General features: G+C 40.9%; 1 protein-coding gene across 1 annotated transcript; it reads right to left on the reverse strand.

Annotated features, from left to right (window-relative positions):
* Positions 1 to 1,102: 1,102 nt before the first annotated feature.
* prrt4a (proline rich transmembrane protein 4a) lies at positions 1,103 to 17,382 on the reverse strand. The gene is made up of 3 exons (XM_057836954.1): positions 17,239 to 17,382; positions 16,671 to 17,170; positions 1,103 to 4,831 (listed from the first exon to the last, which is right to left on the reverse strand). The coding sequence occupies exons 2-3, from the start codon at positions 17,116 to 17,118 to the stop codon at positions 2,835 to 2,837; spliced, it is 2,445 nt and encodes an 814-aa protein (XP_057692937.1). The 5' UTR covers positions 17,119 to 17,170; positions 17,239 to 17,382; the 3' UTR covers positions 1,103 to 2,834.
* Positions 17,383 to 22,582: the final 5,200 nt, after the last annotated feature.

Consider the following 22,582-nt stretch of genomic DNA (forward strand, 5'->3'; position numbering starts at 1 on the left):
TTTTACATGAAAATGTTCTTGTTTTATTTTGATGATAATTTTCACGTTTTTACCTGATAATTATCACACTTTTACATGATAGTTGTCACATTTTTACATAATTATCACGTTTTTCCATGATAGATTTCAGGTTTTTACATGATAAATATCATATTGTTACATGATAATTATCACGTTTTTGCAGTAATATTTTAAAGGTTTTACATGAAACATCACATTTTTCACATAATTATGAGATTTTTTAATTATAGTTGCCACATTTTTACATGATAATTTTCATATTTCTTTTTTCTTGATTGTTATCACACTTTTGCACGATAATTATCACGTTTTTACATGGAAATATCACGTTTTTATATAATAATGACATTTTTACCTGATAGTTGTCACGTTTTGCCATAACTTTTTCCCATGATAGATTTCATGTTTTTACATGATAAATGTCACGTTTTTACATGATAGATTTCAACATTTTTACATGATAATTATCACATTGTCAAATGATAATGATCACGTTTTTCCAGTATAAGTATCACATATTTCCAGTAGTATCATATAATTATCAGGTTTTGACATGATAATTGCCACCTATTTACATAATTTTCCTTTTTTTTTTCATGATAGTTATGTTTTTGCATGCTAATTATCACATTTTACATGGATAAATTGCATTTTTACATGATAATTATCACATTTATACATAATTATCAGTTTTCCATGATAGATTTCTTATTGTCACATGATAAATATCATTCTTACATGATAATTATCAGATTTTTACATGATAATTTTCGCGTTTTTACATTCTACTTACCACTTTTGATCATGTTTTCACGTAATACGTATCACTTTTCAACAAGATAATTTATACATTTCTACATGATATCCTGTAAAAACATGATATCATTTAAATCACGTTAATGATCATGTAAAAAGGTGATACTGGACTTTGATGTGGCAGTAATAAGCTTTTGTTAAAACATACTCGATCATAACATTGGATGACAATGAATTATATGGGTATACCTAATGAGGCGTCCGCTGTGCATATACTACCTGTCAAAATTAGTAAGTTACGTAAAAGAAAAACACAAATTTTCGTTTAATCTTTTAACATTTTATTTCATCATTTTACAGAAAGCATTGTTTTCATTTTCAAGGTTTACCATCAGAGTTGTACATTCCTTCATGTGTGTCTTTCTTGCACCCTCTAGTGCAAATTCAGGGTAATTTCTTCCAATGGTTATTATGTACAGCATGTCAAACACAATCAGGATCTTCTGGTGTACGCAAACGGGCTGATTAATACAACAGAAGAAACACAAGAACAAACTTTATCAATATGTAAAATGTGTATTTTCTGCTTGTGCTGTAAAAGGGGCTTTTGTGTTTGCAGCTGCTGGAATGTGTACCTTTACTGTTGATTAAAAACACAACATTGAAAGACAAAAATGGCCCATTTGTCTAAAAAAAAATCCCAACTTCACTGTTCGTGTTGCACTGATACCGATACGGCACTAAAATGACGTAATCGGGGAGTACTAAGAAATAACGTGCCGATGCTGCGCAATATGTACTTTTTGAGATCTAGTTCCCAACCGCTAGTTGCCCTCTCAAAGATGACCGCCAGCTATGCACGCTGCCATAAATGAAGAGCAATTGTCGCCATTCCCAAGATGACAGACGTCCAATTGTGTGGTAAGTTGACTTACATAATCCATGTAATCAACTTGCCTTAACTCATTTGCTCCCAGAAATATATAAATATGTTCTATTTTTTAATTGTTTCAGTGTCCCAAAAACGTATTTATACGTCTTTTACGTATTTTTATTTTTTACAAGCGGCATCTCTAGGTTCTGTTGCACCTAAACTGCAATGCACAATGCTCAAAACTCATTTTAAAGCAATAAAACCGGCCACTGGAGGGCAGTAGCGCATTTTGTAAGAACTCATCTCGGGCCAAGAAAAGAAGTGAAGAAAAATAGTCAGGAAACGAAAAGTTGGAAGGATCTTGTGAAGACGCGTGAGAATTTGAGAAAAATGTGGAGAACGATCGGGAAAAAAAGGCAAACGACACTGGAGGAGTGTTTTGAAAAGAAAACGAAACCATCGTCAAAGAAGGATTTTGAAAAATCTGTCTTGTTGAGACAGACGGTGACGGCCACAACAACGTCAGGTTCTGCGGAGCTCACGTTGCGTTACTCCTGAGCCCGAGGTTAAAACCAATGATGAAGATGATGAAAAAAGTGGGACCGATCTTGATCCAGACTCATCAGATTACTGGGAGCCACCTCATTCAACCGGGAGCAGCCGAGAGCCTTCCCAGTTGTTATGTGCGCAAATAGTTCAATAGTTCAATAGTTTAGTTATGTGTAAATAAAGTGTTACTTTGCGATCAAAAGCTCTATTTGTCTTGTTGTTTATGTTATTTTGTAGAACGAAAACATTATTCAAATGTTTGGGATGTCACAAAAGTGAAAAGTATCTGTGTTAAAGTCAAAGTTATGTTTGAAATGTATGCTTTTACAAAAAGCTCAATTTCTCTGTTTTTTCATCAGAAATTGGAAAATTGCTCAAACTAAGCTATTTTCTAATGCTGATTTCTAAAGAATGGAAAAAGATATGAACTAACTTAATTTTCTGCTGAAAGAAGAAGGTCTAATCTTTCATTTGGTGGGTTCCATGTTAATATAGCAAAAGAACAGAATTTTCTGTGGGCCTTGCAAAATCAGTCAAAATCCAGTAAAACAGTCGGGAGTGAAGGGCCTTGCTCCGGTGAAAATGGCTGGGAGTGAATGAGTTAAATGTGACCTGCGAACCAAAACGAATTGTCTTAGAGTTCAATTGTGTCACTGCAAATGCTAAAAGCGTCTATTTGCCGGCATACGTCGACAAACTCTGCCTGCACGGCCAAATCCCACTCCAGCTGCTTGCTCTCACTCAGATGTTTCGTCCCCGCCAGGCGTTCGAACGCCTGCCCGTCCTTAGAGGTCACGCTCAAGGTCCGGTAGCGTCTGTGGTAGGACAACTGAGGGATTGTGCGCGGGATGCTGTTGTGCGCCAAGCTTTGCCCTCTGTTGGCCCAGGAATTGGAACGCAACTTCCTGATCTCCCTGGGTTTGCTGCACAAGCCCAGAGTTGATCCAGAGACGCTTTCTTTCCAGTCAGACTTCTCTGTTTCACGTGATTTTAGTATACCATGAGGCTGGGAAGGTTTAGAGTCGGATTCTTGATTCAGATCGCTGCAGGAGGAGGTTCGGTAAAGTGAGATTTCTGTTGAGGCAGATCTTTTTTGCTCAGGAGAGCCCAGCGAATGGCTCGAGGAACTAGGGAAGAGTCTTGTCGAGCCGAAAATACTGTGTCTGAATAGAGATTCGCTAAAGAGAGCTTGGTCAATACTCCGCGACAAATCTATGGGAGATGGAGGGCGGAGGTCCACTGTGGAGTCAGCGCCGTAACTTAGCGAGGATAGCTGGAAATTTTTAGTTTTGGTTGACGGGCTAGTGGGTTTAGCTAGAAAAGCAGTCTGCGGTTGGGTTGGTGAAGAGATACAGGCAAGTCTTTTTCCGGGAGAATCTATTATCGAGCCTAGAGGAAGAACCTCTGATTGTCCCTTTTCGGCATCGCCAAGTAGCGACTTCTCCGGTTTGTCTTGAGACCAGGAGATTACAGGGGAATTCGCATGTCCACATGAGGGCGGGCTGCAGGATAGTCGAGACCAAGAGCCCGGTTTGGGGCGAGCCTTGAAAGACTTTTTGTGACAGAATAGAGGATGCGTACCGATGAGGGACAAACCGAGGCAGGTTCCGGCCTCGCAGAGTCGACATCCGATCTGGTAGCCCCACCAGGGCCAGGGCAGAAAGCCGTAGGTTTCAACCCCGCCCAAACCGAGGGCGTGCAAGATTCCGTAGAGCTGCAGGCCTCCGCATCCTAGCAAACACAAGGCTGCCCCGACTCCGGCCCCTGCCGCCCGACCCCAGTCTTCTGCTTTGGCGAAGGGACAACTCGCATGTCGCATCACTTCAGGAGATCCTCCACACTCACCGTTGTCGTCAAGCCTGTAGATATGTTTGGTGTCCACTTGTATAAGACAGTAAAAGATAACGTAGGAGCATGAGAGGAAGAGTGTCAAGCACACAAAAACGCCTTGAGGGAGCAGGAGAATCATAACGGGGAGGCTGTGAAATAGATGCAATATGCCAACGCAGCCGAGAGAGATACCAAAGTGCACCAGGGATAAAACCAGCAGGAGGCACGGCTTGGGGAGGGCTGACAACGAAGGGGAGATGGCGAGCGAAAGGGAAAGACGCTTGCGTGAGCGCAGAGACAGAAGGAAGAAGGCCAGGGAGAAGGCAGATATCAAGCAAGGGAAGGGAAGCTGGGAGAACAGGAGTGAGCTCAGAGAGGGTAGGCGATCTTGGTGTCTGTACGCGTCGTAAAGCAAGCAGAAAGCTTGCGTTCCTGCAAATCCCAGAAGGAACACGTGCAGCAGGATGAAGTAGGGGCTTCCGGACGGACAGCGGAACGGCAGGCCCAACAGGGAGACCACCGAGATCAGGCCGAACACTGTGAAGATGGATCCGAGACCGTAGATGTGCGCTTCCCAGGCAAATCCCCACGTTGCAAGGGCTGTGTTCCAGTCTGAATACAGAGGAACGAAAAGGGCAGAGCTATGATCCAGAGAGGGCCTGAGGGCATCACTGGGTGGAAATTCATCTTGGAACATGGGAGTCCAGGTTGGAAATGCTGTTGCGTAGGTTGGGGCCGATGTCTGGAGAGGATCGCTGGGTTTTGGGACTTGCTGGTCATCATCTGAAGCTTGTAAATCATCTGTCAAGAAAATGCAAAAACAATGTTGAAATTACTGATCATCTATAGCCTTTTTCAATAAATCTAACACGTTTGTCGATATTAGAGTAAACTGAAGAGTAGGGATGTCCCGATGACATCTTTTTGCATTGTGTGTTCACCGATACAGTCTCAATCCGATACCTCGGGAATGTATTCATGTAGTTCCCAATTTGGGCAAAGCTATCCCAACATTACAGCCATATGCAAGGGTTATTGGCACAGCAGTGGTTTTCACAAAGGAAAACAAAAATTGTTTTTTTGTTTTGAAAATCAGTTGTGCAACACAAAATAGGGTTGCAAACAAATTATGTGTAAGTATTTTGTTTTCCTTACTTTCAACTAGCTGTTGAACATTTTCCGTTAATGTAAATGGCGGAAAACACAGACAAGACTGAAAAAGCAGTTTCTGCTCTTGCGCTCCTCTTTGAAAGAAACTACTTTATTTTAAGTCAAACAACTGTTGTGTTTGATAGAACAATATGTCTATATGCTGCCATAGCAGATTCATGGCGCATTAACCCCCCGAACTATATTTAATTTGTCTGTTTTACCCTTAAAACCCCTATTTACAGACATCACGCAACCGTTTTTGTTTCAACCCAGCCAAAAAACAATGCTAATTAATTATACTTATTATTCAAAATGTCTGTCGTTTTTAGCTTAGAATCATTAATTGATGTGTAATATTTAGTTTAAAAAAAAAAAAGAATTGAATTCATTTGTGTGTTGTTGATTGATGTGCAGTCAATTTGCATTGTTTTACATTGGCACTGATATGCTGTTAACCCTAACCCGAAGTTCAGAATTTTTGAGATTAGGCTTGATCTTCAAGTTAGCAGGGGGTTGAATTAGCCGGTGGAGTTGATTTGAACAAAGTCCATGCAGTTTGTCAGTGATTTGTTGGTTTCAGGTCTCCAGCGTGGCTAAGCTAGCGGAAGTTGATGTTAGTTGAAATCAAGTCCATTGACTGACTCTAATTAAGCCTTATGTGAAAAATGTTGATCTTCCCCTTTAAATTAAATCATCGGAAAGTAAGCTACATGCGATGACATTTTTCTGTTGTCATTCTTATGTTGAGGCAGCAAAGGGGAAAAATGGAAAGAAGTAACCGCTAAATTACTTAGTTGCTTTAATAATGAAAATCAGTGGAGTAACTAGATTACTTTTTTGAGGCGTAATCAATAAATTAGCTTTACAAGTAATCTGTGACAACATTGCAGACAACTAGAAAAACGCAATTTCTGGAGAAATTACACCTGGTCTTTCCTGTGTGGCTATACAGATCGTAGCCCCGCCCAAGGCTATCAATAGAATGGACAAACATGCCTATCAATGGCATTAAACAAATTAAATCCCATTAGAAATGAATGGGAAATTTGGACGACCATGGCCGCCAATGGCGGCACCCTTAATAAGCATTAATGGAATTGGGGAAGTTTGGGGGACATGTTCTATTGATATCTGGTCATTATCTGTTGATTTTCGGGGAAAAAAAAAATCCCATTGAAAATGAATGGGAAAAATTTGGACGTCCATGGACGTCAATGGCATCACCCTCCATAAGCGTCAATGCAATCGTGGACATCTGGGGGACACGTCCTATTGACATCTAGTCATTTTCTGTTGATTTGGGGAAAAAAAAAATTCCCATTGAAAATGAATGGGAAAAAATTTGGACGTCCATGGACGGCAATGGTATCAACTTACATAAGCGCCAATGGAATCCAAGTACAATAGCATCAATAGAATGAACAAACATGAAGAAATGCCATTGGAAATGAATGGGAAGTTTGGACGTCCATGGACGTCAATGGCATCACCCTCCATAAGCGGCAATGCAATCGGGGACATTTGGGGGACACGTCCTATTGATATCTAGTCATTTTCTGTTGATTTGGGGGGGGGGGGGGAATTCCCATTGAAAATGAATGGGAAAAAATTTGGACATGGACGTCAATGGTATCAACTTACCTAGGCTTCAATGGAATCCAAGTACATTGGCATCAATAAAATGTAAAAACATGCTGAAATGCCATTAGAAAATGAATGGCAAATTTGGACGTCCATGGCCGTCAATGGCGGCACCCTTCATTAGCGTCAATGGAATTGGAGAAGTTTGGGAGACATGTCCTATTGATATCTGGTCATTTTCTGTTGATTGTGGGAAAAAAACATTTCCCATTGAAAATGAATGGGAAAAAATTTGGGCGTCCATGGACGTCAATGGCAGCACCCCCTATAAGCGTCAATGGAGTCAGGGATGTTTGGGGGACAGGTCCTATTGATATCTGGTCATTATCTGTTGATTTGGGGAAATTTATTTTTTTTTCCCCATTGAAAATGAATTGGAAACATTTTGGACGTCCATGGCCGTCAATGGCATCGACATCCATAAAGTCAATTGAATCCAAGTACATTGGCATCAATAGATTCGACATGCATGGCCGTCAATGGCATCAATGCAATGTAAAAAATTCAATTGGAAATCCCATTGTAAGTGAAAGGGAAATGTTGTCATTAGAAATGAATGGGACAGTTTTTGGCAAATTTCTGGGGGACCGTAATTTTTTATCAAAACTCTGTATACAACTTTTATGCCCCTCACCGTCACAGAATGTTTGATGCCCAAATTGTGTGATTTGGTCAAAAATTGAAGGACTAGATATATTTTGAAACTTTTCTTTGTTTCCCATAAAAAATGAATGGGCCAGTTTTTGGCAAATTGCCGGGAAACCGTACATTTTATCAAAAAAATTTTCTCTGTCACTTTTATGCCCCTCGCCATCCCGGAATTTTTGACGCCCATCTTGTGTGTTTTCGTCAAAAATTGACGGACTAGTAACAATTTGAAACTTGTCTTTTTTCCCATTAAAAATGAATGGGCAGGTTTTTGGCAAATTTCTGGGGAACCGTATATTTTTTCCAAATTGTGTTAATAACCTTTATTCCCCTCCCCGTCCTGGAATTTTTGATGCCCAAATTTTGTGATTTGGTGAAATATTGTAGGACTAGATACATTTTGAAACTTTTTTTTTCTCATTAAAAATGAATGGGCAAGTTTTTGTCAAATTTCTGGGGAACCGTAAATTTTTTTTTCAAATTCTGTATACAACTTTTATGCCCCTCACCGTCCCGGAATTTTTGATACCTAAATTATGTAATTTGGTAAAAAATTGTAGGACTAGATACACTTTGAAAATTGCTTTTTTTGGGGGAAAATTGCCGTTTACGGGCAAACGGAAAATTTTTCGTGGACTTTAAAGTCCCTGAGTCGCGCAAAAATTCCGCACGTGTCGGTACTTGAACGGTGCCGATCGGTCAAGCGGTTCGGGCTGCGCAGCGCGCCGAAGGATTCCCATTCAAAAAAAAAAAACAGAATAACATATAGACCCTACCCACCGACGTCACAAAATCACGTGCTCGCTGTATGGTTCCGCCCACTTGTCCGTCATTTTGTGTCTGTATTATCAATGGTCTCAATTGATCGAGCAATTTATAATGCATTTCATGGAAGACCCGGTGCTTTGGGATGCCGTAAACTCACTTGATGCGTTGCATAAAAGGCGTTATGTGGAAAAGCTTCAGTTTATCCATTCGCCAGATCCATATTTGATGCCTAAATCGATGTTTTTCGACCCGCTGTCGCCGCCGTATTTGCCTGACATCTGCTAGCTACCCTGAACTGTACAACTGTCTTGTCCACACAAAATCAGCCTATTCTCACGAAAGTTTGAAAAACTTTAAGAGCTTGGAGGCTTATAAATACTTTGTTGCTGGTTGGGTGAAACAGGTCCTCGTCCACGAAAATTTGGCAGGAATCTATCTTGTGCTTGGAAAGGTGAGTTATGAAATTTTCAATTCAAAATCTTTTGTTATTGCTAACATCCACTGTCAAGTCTAATGTATTTCATGTCGTTTGTCAATGGAGTTAGGGCTTTCAATGTTTATATGGTTTAGCGATAGCACTCTCACTACATACATACGTGTATGTTGTCGGCGATTAGCCTAGCAATGATCTTAATTGTGGTTGTCAGCCCAAAACCCTCTAAATATATATTAAATGCATTTTACCAGATATAAAATGACTACTACATAATCTGTGGTAATCGTTTGGAGCCCAGTTTTCTCGTCGAATTGCAGCAGCCATCTCGCTCTCTTCTCTCCGGGTCTCTCGGAATCCGGTAGAACTTCAAGTCTCTCCGTCTTCTCCGTCTATCTTCTCTGTTATTGCAACCGACCGCCACACACGCCTTCACCATTTTGATTATTAATGTTAACGAGCAGAAAAACACGTCGTAAATAGGAGGAATGTACGTAGCCGTAACAGGGAAACATGATGTGTTGACGGACAATTGGGCGGCACCAGTCAGGAGGAAGGAGTTGTGACGTCACGTGGGTAGGGTCTATAGGGAGGCTAAAGTTGTAGAATCACACTACCTGATCTTTCCAAAGGAAAGACCAGGTAATAAAAAGTCAAACCATCTACGTCTTCTGCAAATATTTTAAAACACAACACAACAAAGCTCCAAACAACAGCAAAGAAAGACGGGTTACACTAACAGGAAGAATAGAGATGAGCATTACATGCTAACATGTTAAAAAAAAAATTCTGGTTCCACTTATTCAAAATTTGCTTCTTATCCAGGTCGGAGACATAGTTAAATTTGATTCTATGCCAGCTAATTGTGGATAAGGCTACATTCAGACTGCAGTCATATTCCTCCTCAAATCTGATTTCCAGGACTGACAGTCCACACTATTTTTAGCTAGTTTTAAAATCAGATCTGAACCTGTTCGGACTGGGCTATTATTGAGACACCTGACAGGTTGCTCTAGCAATGAAGGCGTCAGGCAGCATAGAGTGGCGTCACAGACAGTCAAAACCCATCTGGGATGTTCAGACTGAGGATCTTCTTGTCAAAATTAGATATGAAACTACCTCCCGTGGTTTTCAATCTCACAAAAATCAGATTTCTGTGCTTTGTGACTGTTCGCACTACAAAAGAGCCATCCAGTTTCAATCTGGATTGGGCTGAAAATCAGATTTTGGCTGGCGGTCTGAACAATGCCTAAAAGTTAGACACACTGGATTGGTCATTCGTCAATCTGAGTTGTGTCATGTTGGGTTTTTAGAGTCTGGGTATCCTTTTTTTTGTGAGAATGCAGTCGCTCCAGTCATGTACAGAGCAAGAATGAAGCAGCGTATATGAAGTTAATCCATTATAAAACAGAACAGGCTTGTAAGTGGGTCACACGGAGAGTGGGGAGCAAGCGCAAGTAACGAGCGCACGTGAGTGAGACATTATCGACTTCCCTGCCGTTCCCATTTTCCCTGCTATTAATAAACCGAGGCCTTGTTGTGTGGCGTTATTTAATCAATCGTGACGTGTGACTCGTGAACAATGACGATGATAGCCGTCCAATCCTGTGGTTCTTTCTGCAATGAATTGAAATGAGTTTATTACTAGTAGATGTCCAATTGTTTGTTTGTTTATTCGCCCAGGATTGGACGTCGAGCGCCATCAATGGGACTGGAAGATAAGCATACAAAGCCAGTCCTTCCAATTTAAGTCAATTGGACATCTATTGATGTCAGTGGAAGCCAAATTACTTTCATGTAATTTTAAGGTAACTACAGGTCACTTCCTGTAAATTTTGGATAATTTCCTGTTGATTTTATGGTATTTCCAGGCTATTTAGTCCATTAGTCACTTTCTGTTGATTTGGGGGCAATTCTAGGTTACTTCCTGTTGATTTTGGGTCTCTTCCTGTACATTTTGGGATATCTCAGCATCACCCCTACATTTTGGATCATTTCCTGTTGATTTAGGGTATTTCCAGTCTACCTCCTGTTGATTTTGGTGTCACTTCCTGTTGGTATTGTTGCATTTTTGGGTGGAAGGGTTCCTTTTGGGTCACATTGGGGTCTCTCATTATCACTTTTTTTCACATTTTGGATCATTTGCTGTTGATTTTAGGGTATTTCCAAACTACTTCCTGTTGATTTTGTTAGGTTTTGTGTTGATTCCCTCCTAGTGTGTCCTTGTAATTGCCACTGATTTCACCTGGTGTATCGCTCCTTGTGTATCCTCCAATCTGCGTCCACCTGTGTCACCCATCTGTTCCTCATTGTCTCGTTACCCTTTGTCTGCGTGTGTATATAAGCTCTCAGTTTCTTTTCAGTCCTTGTTGCGTCATCTTCAATGTCCACGTCCATGGTCTGGTCAGCATTATTCCAAGCCCTCGTGTTCCGTGTAAGTTTTTGAAAAGCAGTCTTTTGTTAGTGATAGTTTTGTTTGCCTCAGTGCTATCTTTTGATTACCACACCATTTGTTTTGTACTTTGTTTTTAGTTGGCTTTAATTAAATCATTTTTGCACCGCCACCTGCCTTGCCTTTTTTTGTTTCCCTGCAATTGGGTCCACACAACCTGCCTGCCTTCCCGCGTTTCCCTGACAGATTTGGTGTCACTTCCTGTTGGTTTTGGGGCATTTTAGGGTCACTTACTTGCCAAGTCCTTGGCTGCCATTGACGGTGCTAGACGTCCAATCCATTTTGACTGGGAGGAGCGAATGAAGGTTCATCTCGAAATGAAACGTGACGAAATCGAGAAACACAACAGATATGTGCAATGCTTGCTAAGTGCCATTGACGATGATAGGCGTCCAATCACGTGGCTCTTAAAAACAAAATTGAAACTCTTTAAATGAGTTTATCACTGGTCGACGTCCAATCCATTTGGAATGGGAGCTTTAAATGGATTGGACGTCCATCGCCGTCAATGGCAGTCAATGGGTTGATGAGAAAAGAATTTGTGAGGGGTTATAAATAGGATGCCTACAATTCTCTTCAATCATGCTACTTTAAATGGATTACTCATCCAACAACACTAGTAATTGAATTTCCTGGGAATTATGCTGCCTTCACAGGCTCTTGGAAAGATGATACTTACCACTTGCTAATTGGTAAGTACCTTTGTGGACGGAGTAAAAAAACAAACAAACTATAAACCGACTTTAAAACTGTTTTAGACTTATTAACTCGTCTACTACAACAGGAAGAAAATGCGTTTTGCACACATTTTTGTTTGTTACTGAACATGTTAGCAAACATTTGGTTTAGAAATGTGTACACTATAATATCATGCTAGTGTCAAAAGATAAAAAAATTGTTTCTTCCCACTTGTTTGCGCGTCGCCATTTTGAAAGGTAAAAGGTCATGTCGGAAACTTTGGCAATATAATAAAACGTAGAAAATAACACTTGCACTTCACATGCAATTTTTTTTCCTCGACAAGTGGTATTTACTAGACAATTGCACGAGTCACTATGATCTGAGTCACAAATAAGTCCCGGCAAGTCGAATCGAGTCACGAGGTCACGCCGAGTCGAGTCGTGTCATAAGGTTATGTCAAATCGTGTTGTGTCTCGAGGTCTTGTCGTGTCAAGTCGTCGAGTCACTACATTTTAAAGACGAGTCGTGTCAAGTCAAAAGGTTGTCGAGTTGAGTCGAGTCAGGTTAGTCAAGGCCTTCACCGTTGTTCCCCAGCCCACCCACAAAGCACTCCAAGTTTTCTGAGTCAGCTTGTCGAGCCTTGAGTCATTGTCTCATGAGTCAAATCGAGTCTCGAGTTATTGCTGCACAAGTCTAGGCACGAGTTAAGTCAGAGTCAAGTTGCGAGTCGAGTCACAACGCTTTAAAAGCGAGTGGTGTCAAGTCAGAGTTTGTAAAGATGAGTCATGTCAAGGTCTTTACCATTGTTCCCCAGCCCACCCACAAAGCACTCCAATTTTTTCGACTCAGCTTGTCGAGCCTCGAGTCATTGTCTCACAAGTCAAATCAAGTCTCGAGTTATTGCCGCACAAGTCTAGGCTTCAGGCTCAGACATTCCCAGCTCAAGCGAGTCTGCGTTTTTTTTTTAAGTCCGCTGCGTTTTTTTTTCTTTAAGTCCGAGTGGAGTTGTGAATCAAGTCACGACGCTTTACAAACGAGTCGTGTCAATTCGGAGGTTGTAAAGATGAGTCATGTCAAGTCAAAAGGTAACAGGTTAGTCAAGGTCTTTACCATTGTTCCACAGCCCACCCGCAAAGCACTCCAAGTTTTTCGGGTCAGCTTGTTGAGTCTAGTTATTTTCTCACCAGTCAAATCGATTCTCGTGTTATTGCCTCACATTTCGAGTCTCAGACCCTTCCACCTCAAGCAAGTCAACTCCGAGTCTGTGTTTTTTTAAGTCTGAGTCGATTCACAACATTTTAAAGAGGAGTCATGTCAAGACAAAGGTTGTAAAGAGAAGTCGTGTCCAGTCAAGGTTGTAAAGACAACTCATGTCCATTCAAAAGGTCAAAGGTTAGTCAAGGTCTTCACCATTGTTACCCAGCCCACCCACAAAGCACTCCAATTTTTTCGACTCAGCTTGTCGAGCCTCGAGTCATTGTCTCACAAGTCAAATCGAGTCTCGAGTTATTGCCGCACAGGTCTAGGCCTTAGTCTCAGACCCTCGTAGCTAAAGCAAATCAAGACCGAGTCTGCGTTTTTTTCCTTTAAGTCCGAGTCGAGTTGCGAGTCGAGTCACGCTTTAAAAACGAGTCGTGTCAAGTCAGAGGTTGTAAAGAGAAGTCGTGTCCAGTCACAGGTTGTAAAGACGAGTCATGTCAAGTCAATAGGCCACAGGTTAGTCAAGGTTTTCACCTTTGTTACACAGCCCACCCACAAAGCACTCCAAGTTTTTTGAGTCAGCTTGTCGAGCCTCGAGTCATTGTCTCACAAGTCAAATCGAGTCTCGAGTTATTGCCGCACAAGCCTAGGCCTGTGTCTCAGACCCTCGTAGCTAAAGCAAATCAAGTCCGAGTCTGCGTTTTTTTCCTTTAAGTCCGAGTCCAGTTGCGAGTCGAGTCACAATGCTTTAAAAACAAGTCGTGTCAAGTCAGAGGTTGTAAAGAAGAGTCGTGTCCAGTCACAGGTTGTAAAGACGAGTCATGTCAAGTCAATAGGCCACAGGTTAGTCAAGGTTTTCACCTTTGTTCCACAGCCCACCCACAAAGCACTCCAAGTTTTTTGAGTCAGCTTGTCGAGCCTCGAGTCATTGTCTCACAAGTCAAATCGAGTCTCGAGTTATTGCCGCACAAGCCTAGGCCTGAGTCTCAGACCCTCGTAGCTAAAGCAAATCAAGTCCGAGTCTGCGTTTTTTTCCTTTAAGTCCGAGTCGAGTTGCGAGTCGAGTCACAACGCTTTAAAAACGAGTCGTGTCAAGTCAGAGGTTGTAAAGAGAAGTCGTGTCCAGTCACAGGTTGTAAAGACGAGCCATGTCAAGTCAATAGGCCACAGGTTAGTCAAGGTTTTCACCTTTGTTCCACAGCCCACCCACAAAGCACTCCCAAGTTTTTTGAGTCAGCTTGTCGAGCCTCAAGTCATTGTCTCACGAGCTGAATTGAGTCTCGAGTTATCGGCTCACAAGTCGAGTCTCAGACCCTCCCAGCTCAAGCAAGTCAAGTCCGTGACTGCGTATTTTTTAAGTCCAAGTGGAGTCACGTTTTAAAGACGAGTCATGTCAAGTCAGAGGTTATAAAGAGAAGTCGTGTCCAGTCAGAGGTAATAAAGACGAGTCATGTCAAGTCAAAAGATCACAGGTTAGTCAAGGCCTTCACCATTGTTCCCCAGCCCATCCACAAAGCACTCCAAGTTTTCTGAGTCAGCTTGTCGAGCCTTGAGTCATTGTCTCATGAGTCAATTCGAGTCTCTAGTTATTGCCACACAAGTCTAGACTTGAGGCTCAGACATTCCCAGCTCAAGCAATTCAAGGCCGAGTCTGCGGTTTTTTCCTTTTAAGTCCGAGTGGAGTTGCGAGTCGAATCACAACGCTTTACAAACGAGTTGTGTCAAGTCAGAGGTTGTAAAGATGAGTCATGTCAAGTCAAAAGGTTGCAGGTTAGTCAAGGTCTTTACCATTGTTCCCCAGCCCATCCACAAAGCACTCCAAGTTTTCTGAGTCAGCTTGTCGAGCCTTGAGTCATTGTCTCATGAGTCAATTCGAGTCTCGAGTTATTGCCTCACGTGTCGAGTCTTAGACACTCCCACCTCAAGCAAGTCAACTGAGTCTGCGTTTTTAAGTCCGAGTCGAGTCACAACGTTTTAAAGACGAGTCATGTCAAGTCAGAGGTTATAAAGAGAAGTCGTGTCCAGTCAGAGGTTAGTCAAGGTCTTCACCATTGTTACCCATCCCACCCACAAAGCACTCTAATTTTTTCGAGTCAGCTTGTCGAGCCTCGAGTCCTTGTCTCGTCAGTCAAATCAAGTCTCGAGTTCAAACTCAGATTCAGCATATTTATTGTCATTGTTACAACAGCACAAAGAAACTTTGGTTTGGTTTCGTTGTGCTTGTGAGTTATTGCCTCACAAGTTGAGTCTCAGACCCTCCCAGCACAAGCAAGTCAAGTTCGAGTCTGCATTTTTTTCCCTTTAAGTCCAGGTCGAGATGTGAGTCGAGTCACAAAGTTTTAAAGACGAGTCGTGTCAAATCAGAGGTTGTAAAGACAAGTTGTGTCCAGTCAGAGGTTGTAAAGACGAGTCATGTCAACGCAAAAGGTTACAGGTTACTCAGGTTTTTCACCATTGTTCCACAGCCCACCAACAAAGCACTCCAAGTTTTTCGAGTCAGCTTTTCGAGCCTCGAGTCATTGTCTCACGAGTCAAATCGAGTCTTGAGTTATTTCCTCACAAGTCGAGTCTCGTGTCTCAGACCCTCCCACCTCTAGCAAGTCTGAGTCTCCCTTTTTTCTATTTAAGTCTAGTGCGAGTTTAGCCAAAACGTGTTAAAAACAAGTTGTGTCAAGTCGGAGGTTGTAAAGACAAGTCATGTCCAGTCAGTTTGTAAAGGCGAGTCATGTCAATTCAAAAGGTCAGTCTTCACCATTCTTCCACAGCCCACCCACAAAACACTCCAAGTTTTTCGAGTTAGCTTGTCGAGCCTCAAGTCATTGTCTCACGAGTCAAATCGAGTCTCGAGTTATTGCCTCATAAATCGAATCTCAGACCCATCCAGCTCAAGCAAGTCAAATTCCAATCTGGATTTTTTCTTAAGTCCGAGTTGAGTCACAACGTTTTAAAGACGAGTCGTCTCAAGTCAGAGTTTGCAAAGAGAAGTCGTGTCCAGTCCAGGGTTGTAAAGATGAGTCATGTCAGGTCAAAAGGTCACAGGTTAGTCAAGGTCTTAACCTTTTGCTCTATAGTCCTCCCACAAAGCACTCTTGTATCACGAGTCAAATCGAGTTTTATTGCCTCATAAGTCGAGTCTCAGACCCTCCCACTTCAAGCAAGACAAGTCCAAGTCGAGTTGAGTCACAGTGGCTCAAGTCCAATTGTCTGGTATTTACCATAATTATGACACCACGTGAAGGCCGCATTAACCTGAGGTTATAAAGGTGAATTGTTTCAACCGTCAGAGTGGATTGTAAAATTCAGATATGAACAGATATGATTGTCTGTTTGGGACTTACTGTAATTCCTTAAAATGCCACATGATGGTGCCAGATAGGAATAGGAAAGTAGTAATTGGTGTCAAGGAAGAACAAAGAACACCAAAAAATGTAAAGTTGTCCCTGATTTTACCTCGTATTCATCCAAATTTTCCTCACGTTTTCACTCACAACGCTGCCTGACTCAACTGCGTCACAGTATTGTGCAAGTTTTAAGAAAGCAGGAGAAGGTCATAGAAGGAGACGCAGTTTTCGACAGTTGGATCAACAACTTCAAGATGGTTTTTTAACTGTGATCAGACCATCTTTTGGTTCAAAATCAAGGAAATATCCTGGTCTTTACTGTACCTCTTTCTGCTTCTGTGGACTCTTCCATTATTGTAACCAATTCCTCAAATGAAGCTTTTGTTGAAACAGTCCATCCTGCTCTTCCAGTGGCTACAGGTGGAGTGCTGTTCCCAGTGTTGGATGGTCCAGTTGGAGAATCGAGGACTATAGATCCGTTAGTCACAGAAGACGTCGACGGGGTAACCTTCATTCTTGCTAGCTCCTCATCCCTTTGAAGCGACACGGTTGTCCTCAAAAACTCTTCGACATCACTATACTCCCCGAGAACTCCTTGTTGGCCATATTCCCAACTCACAGACGCACTTAAGGAACGTCCTAGCAGGATTCCCTCTAAACCAGAATGTAACGGTCTACGCGAGGGTCCCTCGGAGTGTTCTCCTGTCAGGAACGTCGTTTGAACCGAGAGAAGCCACCAGGCAGGGAACAGAAGATTCCACTGAAAAAGCATGGTGAGGGTCTATAAAATTCCCATGTCACATTTTGGATCGATCTTTGTCCTCCTGAAAGCACAACAACAACAGACATTTCAAACCATCTGGATCGAGCGTGCTTGTTTCAGCATTCTTACCTCATCGGTAGCTCGCTCTGCTGCATCCAATGCAGGATCGCTGCATAACTGCACTCACAGCATAGTGTGCTCTGTGGGCTTTTTTTTGTACACACACATTTGTAGACCCCACCCCCTGCAAAGAAGACCCACTCACTCCACAGGCAGATAGTGCTCTACATCAGTGATTCTCAAAATATGGGACCACCAATTTTGAAAACAGTTACAGCCTGATTACATTTCAGTTGTATTTAACTTTTTATTCAATACACACAATGCTGTGCATGTTAGCGTAATGGCCAGAACCAGAACAAATCGATACAAAGCCATCGGAAGATATTGACAGCTAACGCTGCTTTTGTGCTGTTACAAACACGCAGCTTTGGTTAGCATGAATATTCTCTTTGAATAGTATAGTAGATGCATAATGCATGGCAGTTAGATGGTTGGGGGTGTGAGCATGGGCACAATTAACTGAATATTGTAGTGAATGAACTTTCAATTATATTTAGGGTTGTTCCGATCATGTTTTTTTGCTTGCGATCCGATCCCGATCGTTTTAGTTTGAGTATCTGCCGATCCCGATATTTCCCGATCCGATTGCTTTTTTTTGCTCCCGATTCAATTCCAATCATTCCCGATAATTTTTCCCGATCATATACATTTTGGCAATGCATCAAGAAAAAAATGAATAAAACTCGGACGAATATATACATTCAACATAGAGTACATAAGTACTGTATTTCTTTATTAAAACAATAAATCCTCAAGATGGCATTTACATTATTAACATTCTTTCTGTGTGAGGGATGAACGGATAGAGAGACTTGAAATTCTTAAAGGATAAATGTGACTTTGTATATTGTGATTAAATATTGCCATCTAGTGTATTTGTTGAGCTTTCAGTAAATGATACTGTAGCCATTTAACTTCTGCCCAAATGCATGATGGGAAGTGAAACCATTACTGTGCGTCGTGGTCAGTGTTGTTAATCTTACTGAAAAAAAGTAATTAATTATAGTTACAAATTACTTCTCCCAAAAAGTAATTGCGTTAGTAACTCAATTACCTGAATGTAAGAGTAATTAGTTACTTGGCAAAGTAATTGGTGATAATTACTTGTTTTTTTTTTTTTCCCCCTCAAAAAAAAAAAAACATTGGCCACACTATGTGAAGTTTTTTGTGAAGGTTTTTGGTACAATTGGCTGGAGCCCAATTCTTTACCCTAATTTATCCTTTACCCTGAATCAACTGTTAAAAGTTGTTAAAATTGCTCCCATTATTGCATTAGTTCCCTTCTCTCTACTTTCGACATACGTATGAAAGTTTTAAAACTGTTTCATCATTTAAAGATAGATACAAGTCAACATTTTGCCGATTTAGAAGTATTTTAGATAAAAAGTTATTTAGGTTCGCTAGGAAGGTTCTCTCCAACAGAGCCGTCCTAAAAAGTCTACTGCTTTAAGATGGCGGCCGTCTACTAACTCATTTAGTGCCATGTCTGTCATTTTGCATCTAGTTATATCTATGTACAGTACATGTGATATCTACCATGTCTACCATATCTACCATAACATGCCGGGCGTAGTTTGTAGGCTATCGGCTACAACATGTATTATTGGAGCTACCTAGCATCGCATTTGCTCGGCGTCACAACTTTCTTGCCTCCTCCCTACTCCTGCTCTGCTCTGTCGTCTCGGTGAGTCCGTCTCCCTCAGACTTTTCGACCAATATAGTAACGCATAGTAACGCATGCCTTTCCGTCCTCAGTAACGGTAACGGCGTTGCCAAGATGAGAAAAGTAATTAATTACCCACTACTGAAAAAAATAACGCCGTTAGTAACGCCGTTATATTGTAACGCCGTTATTAACAACACTGGTCGTGGTACCAATTGATATATCTTTTCTGCGTTGGGAAATAACATAGGGTGTTAAGAAAAAGATCAACAACTACCTTTCGTCCCCACATTGCTGCCCACGATTATTCTAATAGTTGGGAGAGGGATTGTAAGACTTTAGTCATTTAAAAAAAGGCTCCAAAGGCTGCCAAAATTCTCTCTACTCATTTTACGCTGCCTTTTAGCTCTATATACTGTATGGGTAAAATGGCACCATTATAGATTGAACGCGACAACGCGTGAGTGGGTCGTGCAGCGCATGCCTTAATTGCATTAAATATTGTAACGTGATAAATGTAATAAATATTAATTCTCGCCGTTAACACGATAAATTTGATAACCCTACCTTAAGCTTAAACTAAAGACTCTGGAAGAGTGTAACACATTATGTCTGTAACGTTAAATACAATTAGAAAACTATCTAATTAAAAAATATATATATATTAAAAAAAGGCATGTCCAATATTTTTTTGCCGATTCCAATACTTTGAAAATGACGTGATCGGAAATCTCTAATTATATTATGTTTCCTTTTTATATCATTATTACCAGATGGAAGGTTCTGACCTGCCGTTCTTCTGTTCGGCCATCTACTGTAGGTAACACTTTATTTGACAGCAGTGTCATAAGACTGTCATAAGGCAGTCATAATTATGACACTATCATGGCAAGACAAGGCAAATTTATTTTTATAGCACAATTCAACACAAGGCAATTCAAAGTGCTTTACATGACATGAAGATCATAAAAATCACATTTAAATCAATAAAACATAAAAACCAAGACAATCAAAATAGGAAATAAAATTATACATAAAAATCGCATTTAATCACAAATAGAATAAATATAAATGAATAAAAATAAAACAAAAACTACTACTACTAATAATAATTGAAAACAGCAATGGAGATAAGCACAAGAGGAATAGAAAGCAAGTAGATTGAAACATATACGTAGACAGTTATGGATATGCAGTGCTAAACAAAAGCGTTTTTAGCCCTGATTTAAAGGAGCTAACAGTTTCAGCACACTTCAGATGTTCAGGTAACTTGTTCCAGAGGTGAGTAGCATAATAACTAAATGCTCCCTCACCCTGCTTTGTTCTTGTTCTTGGAACATGCAGGAGAGCGATTCCAGACGACCTTAGGGATCTAGATGTCTCATAGGAATCTAACAAATCAAGCATGTATTTTGGTCCAACGCCATTAAGTGTTTTTGTAGACGAGCAGTAGTATTTTATAGTCCATCCTTTGACTCACTGGAAGCCAGTGTAGCGATTTCATAACCGGTGTAAGGTGGTCCAGCTTCCTTGTATTTGTGAGGACTTTAGCTGCAGCATTCTGTACTAGCTGCAGCTTCCTGACTGATTTTTTTTTTAATCAAGACCCGTAAATATACCATTACAATAGTCCAATTTGCTGAAAATGAATGCATGCATAAGTTTTTCCATGTCTTGTTGGGTCAGAAGCCCCTTAATTCTGGCTATATTTTTTAGGTGGTAATAAGCAGATTTAGTGACGGACTTTAGATGGCTATCAAATTTTAGGTCTGAGTCAATAATTACGCCAAGGTTTCTGGCTTGATTTGTAGCTTTAAGTGACATTGTGCTAAGGTGCCTGCTTATCTTTGACCTTTCCTTTTTAGGCCTAAAAATGATCACCTCTGTCTTCTCCACATTTAACTGGAGAAAATTCTGGCACATCCATTCATTGATTTGATGAATGCATTTACTCAGGGAGACTAAGGGACTATAATCATGTGGGGACACAGACATGTACAGTTGTGTGTCGTCTGCATAGGTGTGATAGGAGATGTCATACTGTTCCATAATCTGAGCTAAGGAAAGCATATAGATGTTAGCATTACTGGGCATTACTGAATGCTTATGACGAATGTCAGTCAGTGTCATCTGGAAAATTATGTTACTAACTCCATTTATGTCCAGCTTGGATCTTTTACATTCATTCAAAAGTGAGATCATTTTCCGGATAACACTAAGAGACAAGTGTTATAAGTATTCAGTAATGCTCATGACATCGTCATGTCATAAATATTATTGTCTAACAACAGTCTTATGGCGCCACTGTCAAATAAAGTGTTGCCAAATACCATAACTAGCAATTATTAAAAGTAACTGAAGATATAATTAGCAAAAAACATGAATTTTGACTGTTATTTACATCTGTAGCGCTGTAATGCCTGCTAGGAGGCATGTTGGACGATAACAGTGTTGACAGCAGGTGGCAGCAGAGGTTGACTGCCTCCACCAAGGGAGCAGTGATGTCCAAATGAAGCTTCTTGAAGCAATGAAGCTTTGAAGCCAATTGGTTCAAAGCTTTATGGTGGTTCATTTGGTCTTATGACAGTCTTATGGCGTTACTGTCAAATAAAGTGTCACCAAATACCATAACTAGCAATTAATGAAACAACTGGAACAGTAACTGAAGAAATAATTAGCACAGAACATTAATTTTGATTGTTATTTACATCTGTAGCGCTGAAATGCATACTAGGAGGCATGTTGGACGATAACAGTGTTGAGAGCAGGGGGCAGCAGAAGTTGACTGTTTCCTCCAAGGGAGCAGTGATGTCCAAACGAGGCTTCTTGAAGCAATGAAACTTTGAAGCCAATTGGTTCAATGCTTCATGGTGGTTCATTTGGTCTTATGACAGTCTTATGACGTCACTGTCAAATAAAGTGTTACAAAATACCATAACTAGTAATTCATGAAGCAACTGGAACAGTAACTGAAGAAATAATTAGCACATAAGATGAATTTTGATTGTTATTTACATCTTAGTGCTGCATTGCATGCTAGGAGCCATGCTGGACGATAACAGTGTTGACAGCAGGAGGCAGCAGAGGTTGACTGTCTCCCCCAAGGGAGCAGTGATGTCCAAACGAAGCTTCTTGAAGCAATGAAGCTTTGAAGCCAATTGGTTCAATGCTTCATGGTGGTTCATTTGGTTTTATGACAGTCTTATGATGCCGCTGTCAAATAAAGTGAGACCGGTTAATATCTTTTGGGGGAAAATATCCCATAATACAGTGAGGACAGCTGCGGCTTATAGTCTGGTGCGGCTTACCTTTGAACAAATGCCGCTTTCGTGGCAAATTTGGTGGGTGGCGGTTTACAGTCAGGTGCGCCTTATAGTCCGAAAATTAAGGTAAAGTGAATGTTGCCACTGATAGAGTTCGACACGTTAGCTAGCATTGCACCGATACCTATATCATTTGTGTAACAGGTGCAAGAGTGGGGGCGAACTGGGGGGATCGGAATTGAGGGGAGTAATTTCAAGACCGGCCCACTTCATGGACACTGAGAGCTCGACTATTAATATTCACTAATCCTGGCCAGACCTTATTCAGAACTGTGGATTTACAGTACCACAAAAATGAGATCTGTAACCTGATCAAAGCATACTTGTTGGACTTTTATTCCTTTTTCCATACATTGATACAGTA

The sequence above is a fragment of the Corythoichthys intestinalis genome, chromosome 5 (assembly GCF_030265065.1).
Source record: "Corythoichthys intestinalis isolate RoL2023-P3 chromosome 5, ASM3026506v1, whole genome shotgun sequence".
NCBI classification, from domain to species: Eukaryota; Metazoa; Chordata; class Actinopteri; order Syngnathiformes; family Syngnathidae; genus Corythoichthys; species Corythoichthys intestinalis.

Bases quoted from the DNA above. Each gene is read 5' to 3' on its own strand.
- prrt4a (XM_057836954.1), bottom strand. From the start codon at position 17,118: ATGCTTTTTCAGTGGAATCTTCTGTTCCCTGCCTGGTGGCTTCTCTCG. The intron at 4,832-16,670 runs GTACAGTAAAGA...TTTTCTTGACAG, and splicing joins GTCCACAGAAGCAGAAAGAG to ATGATTTACAAGCTTCAGAT.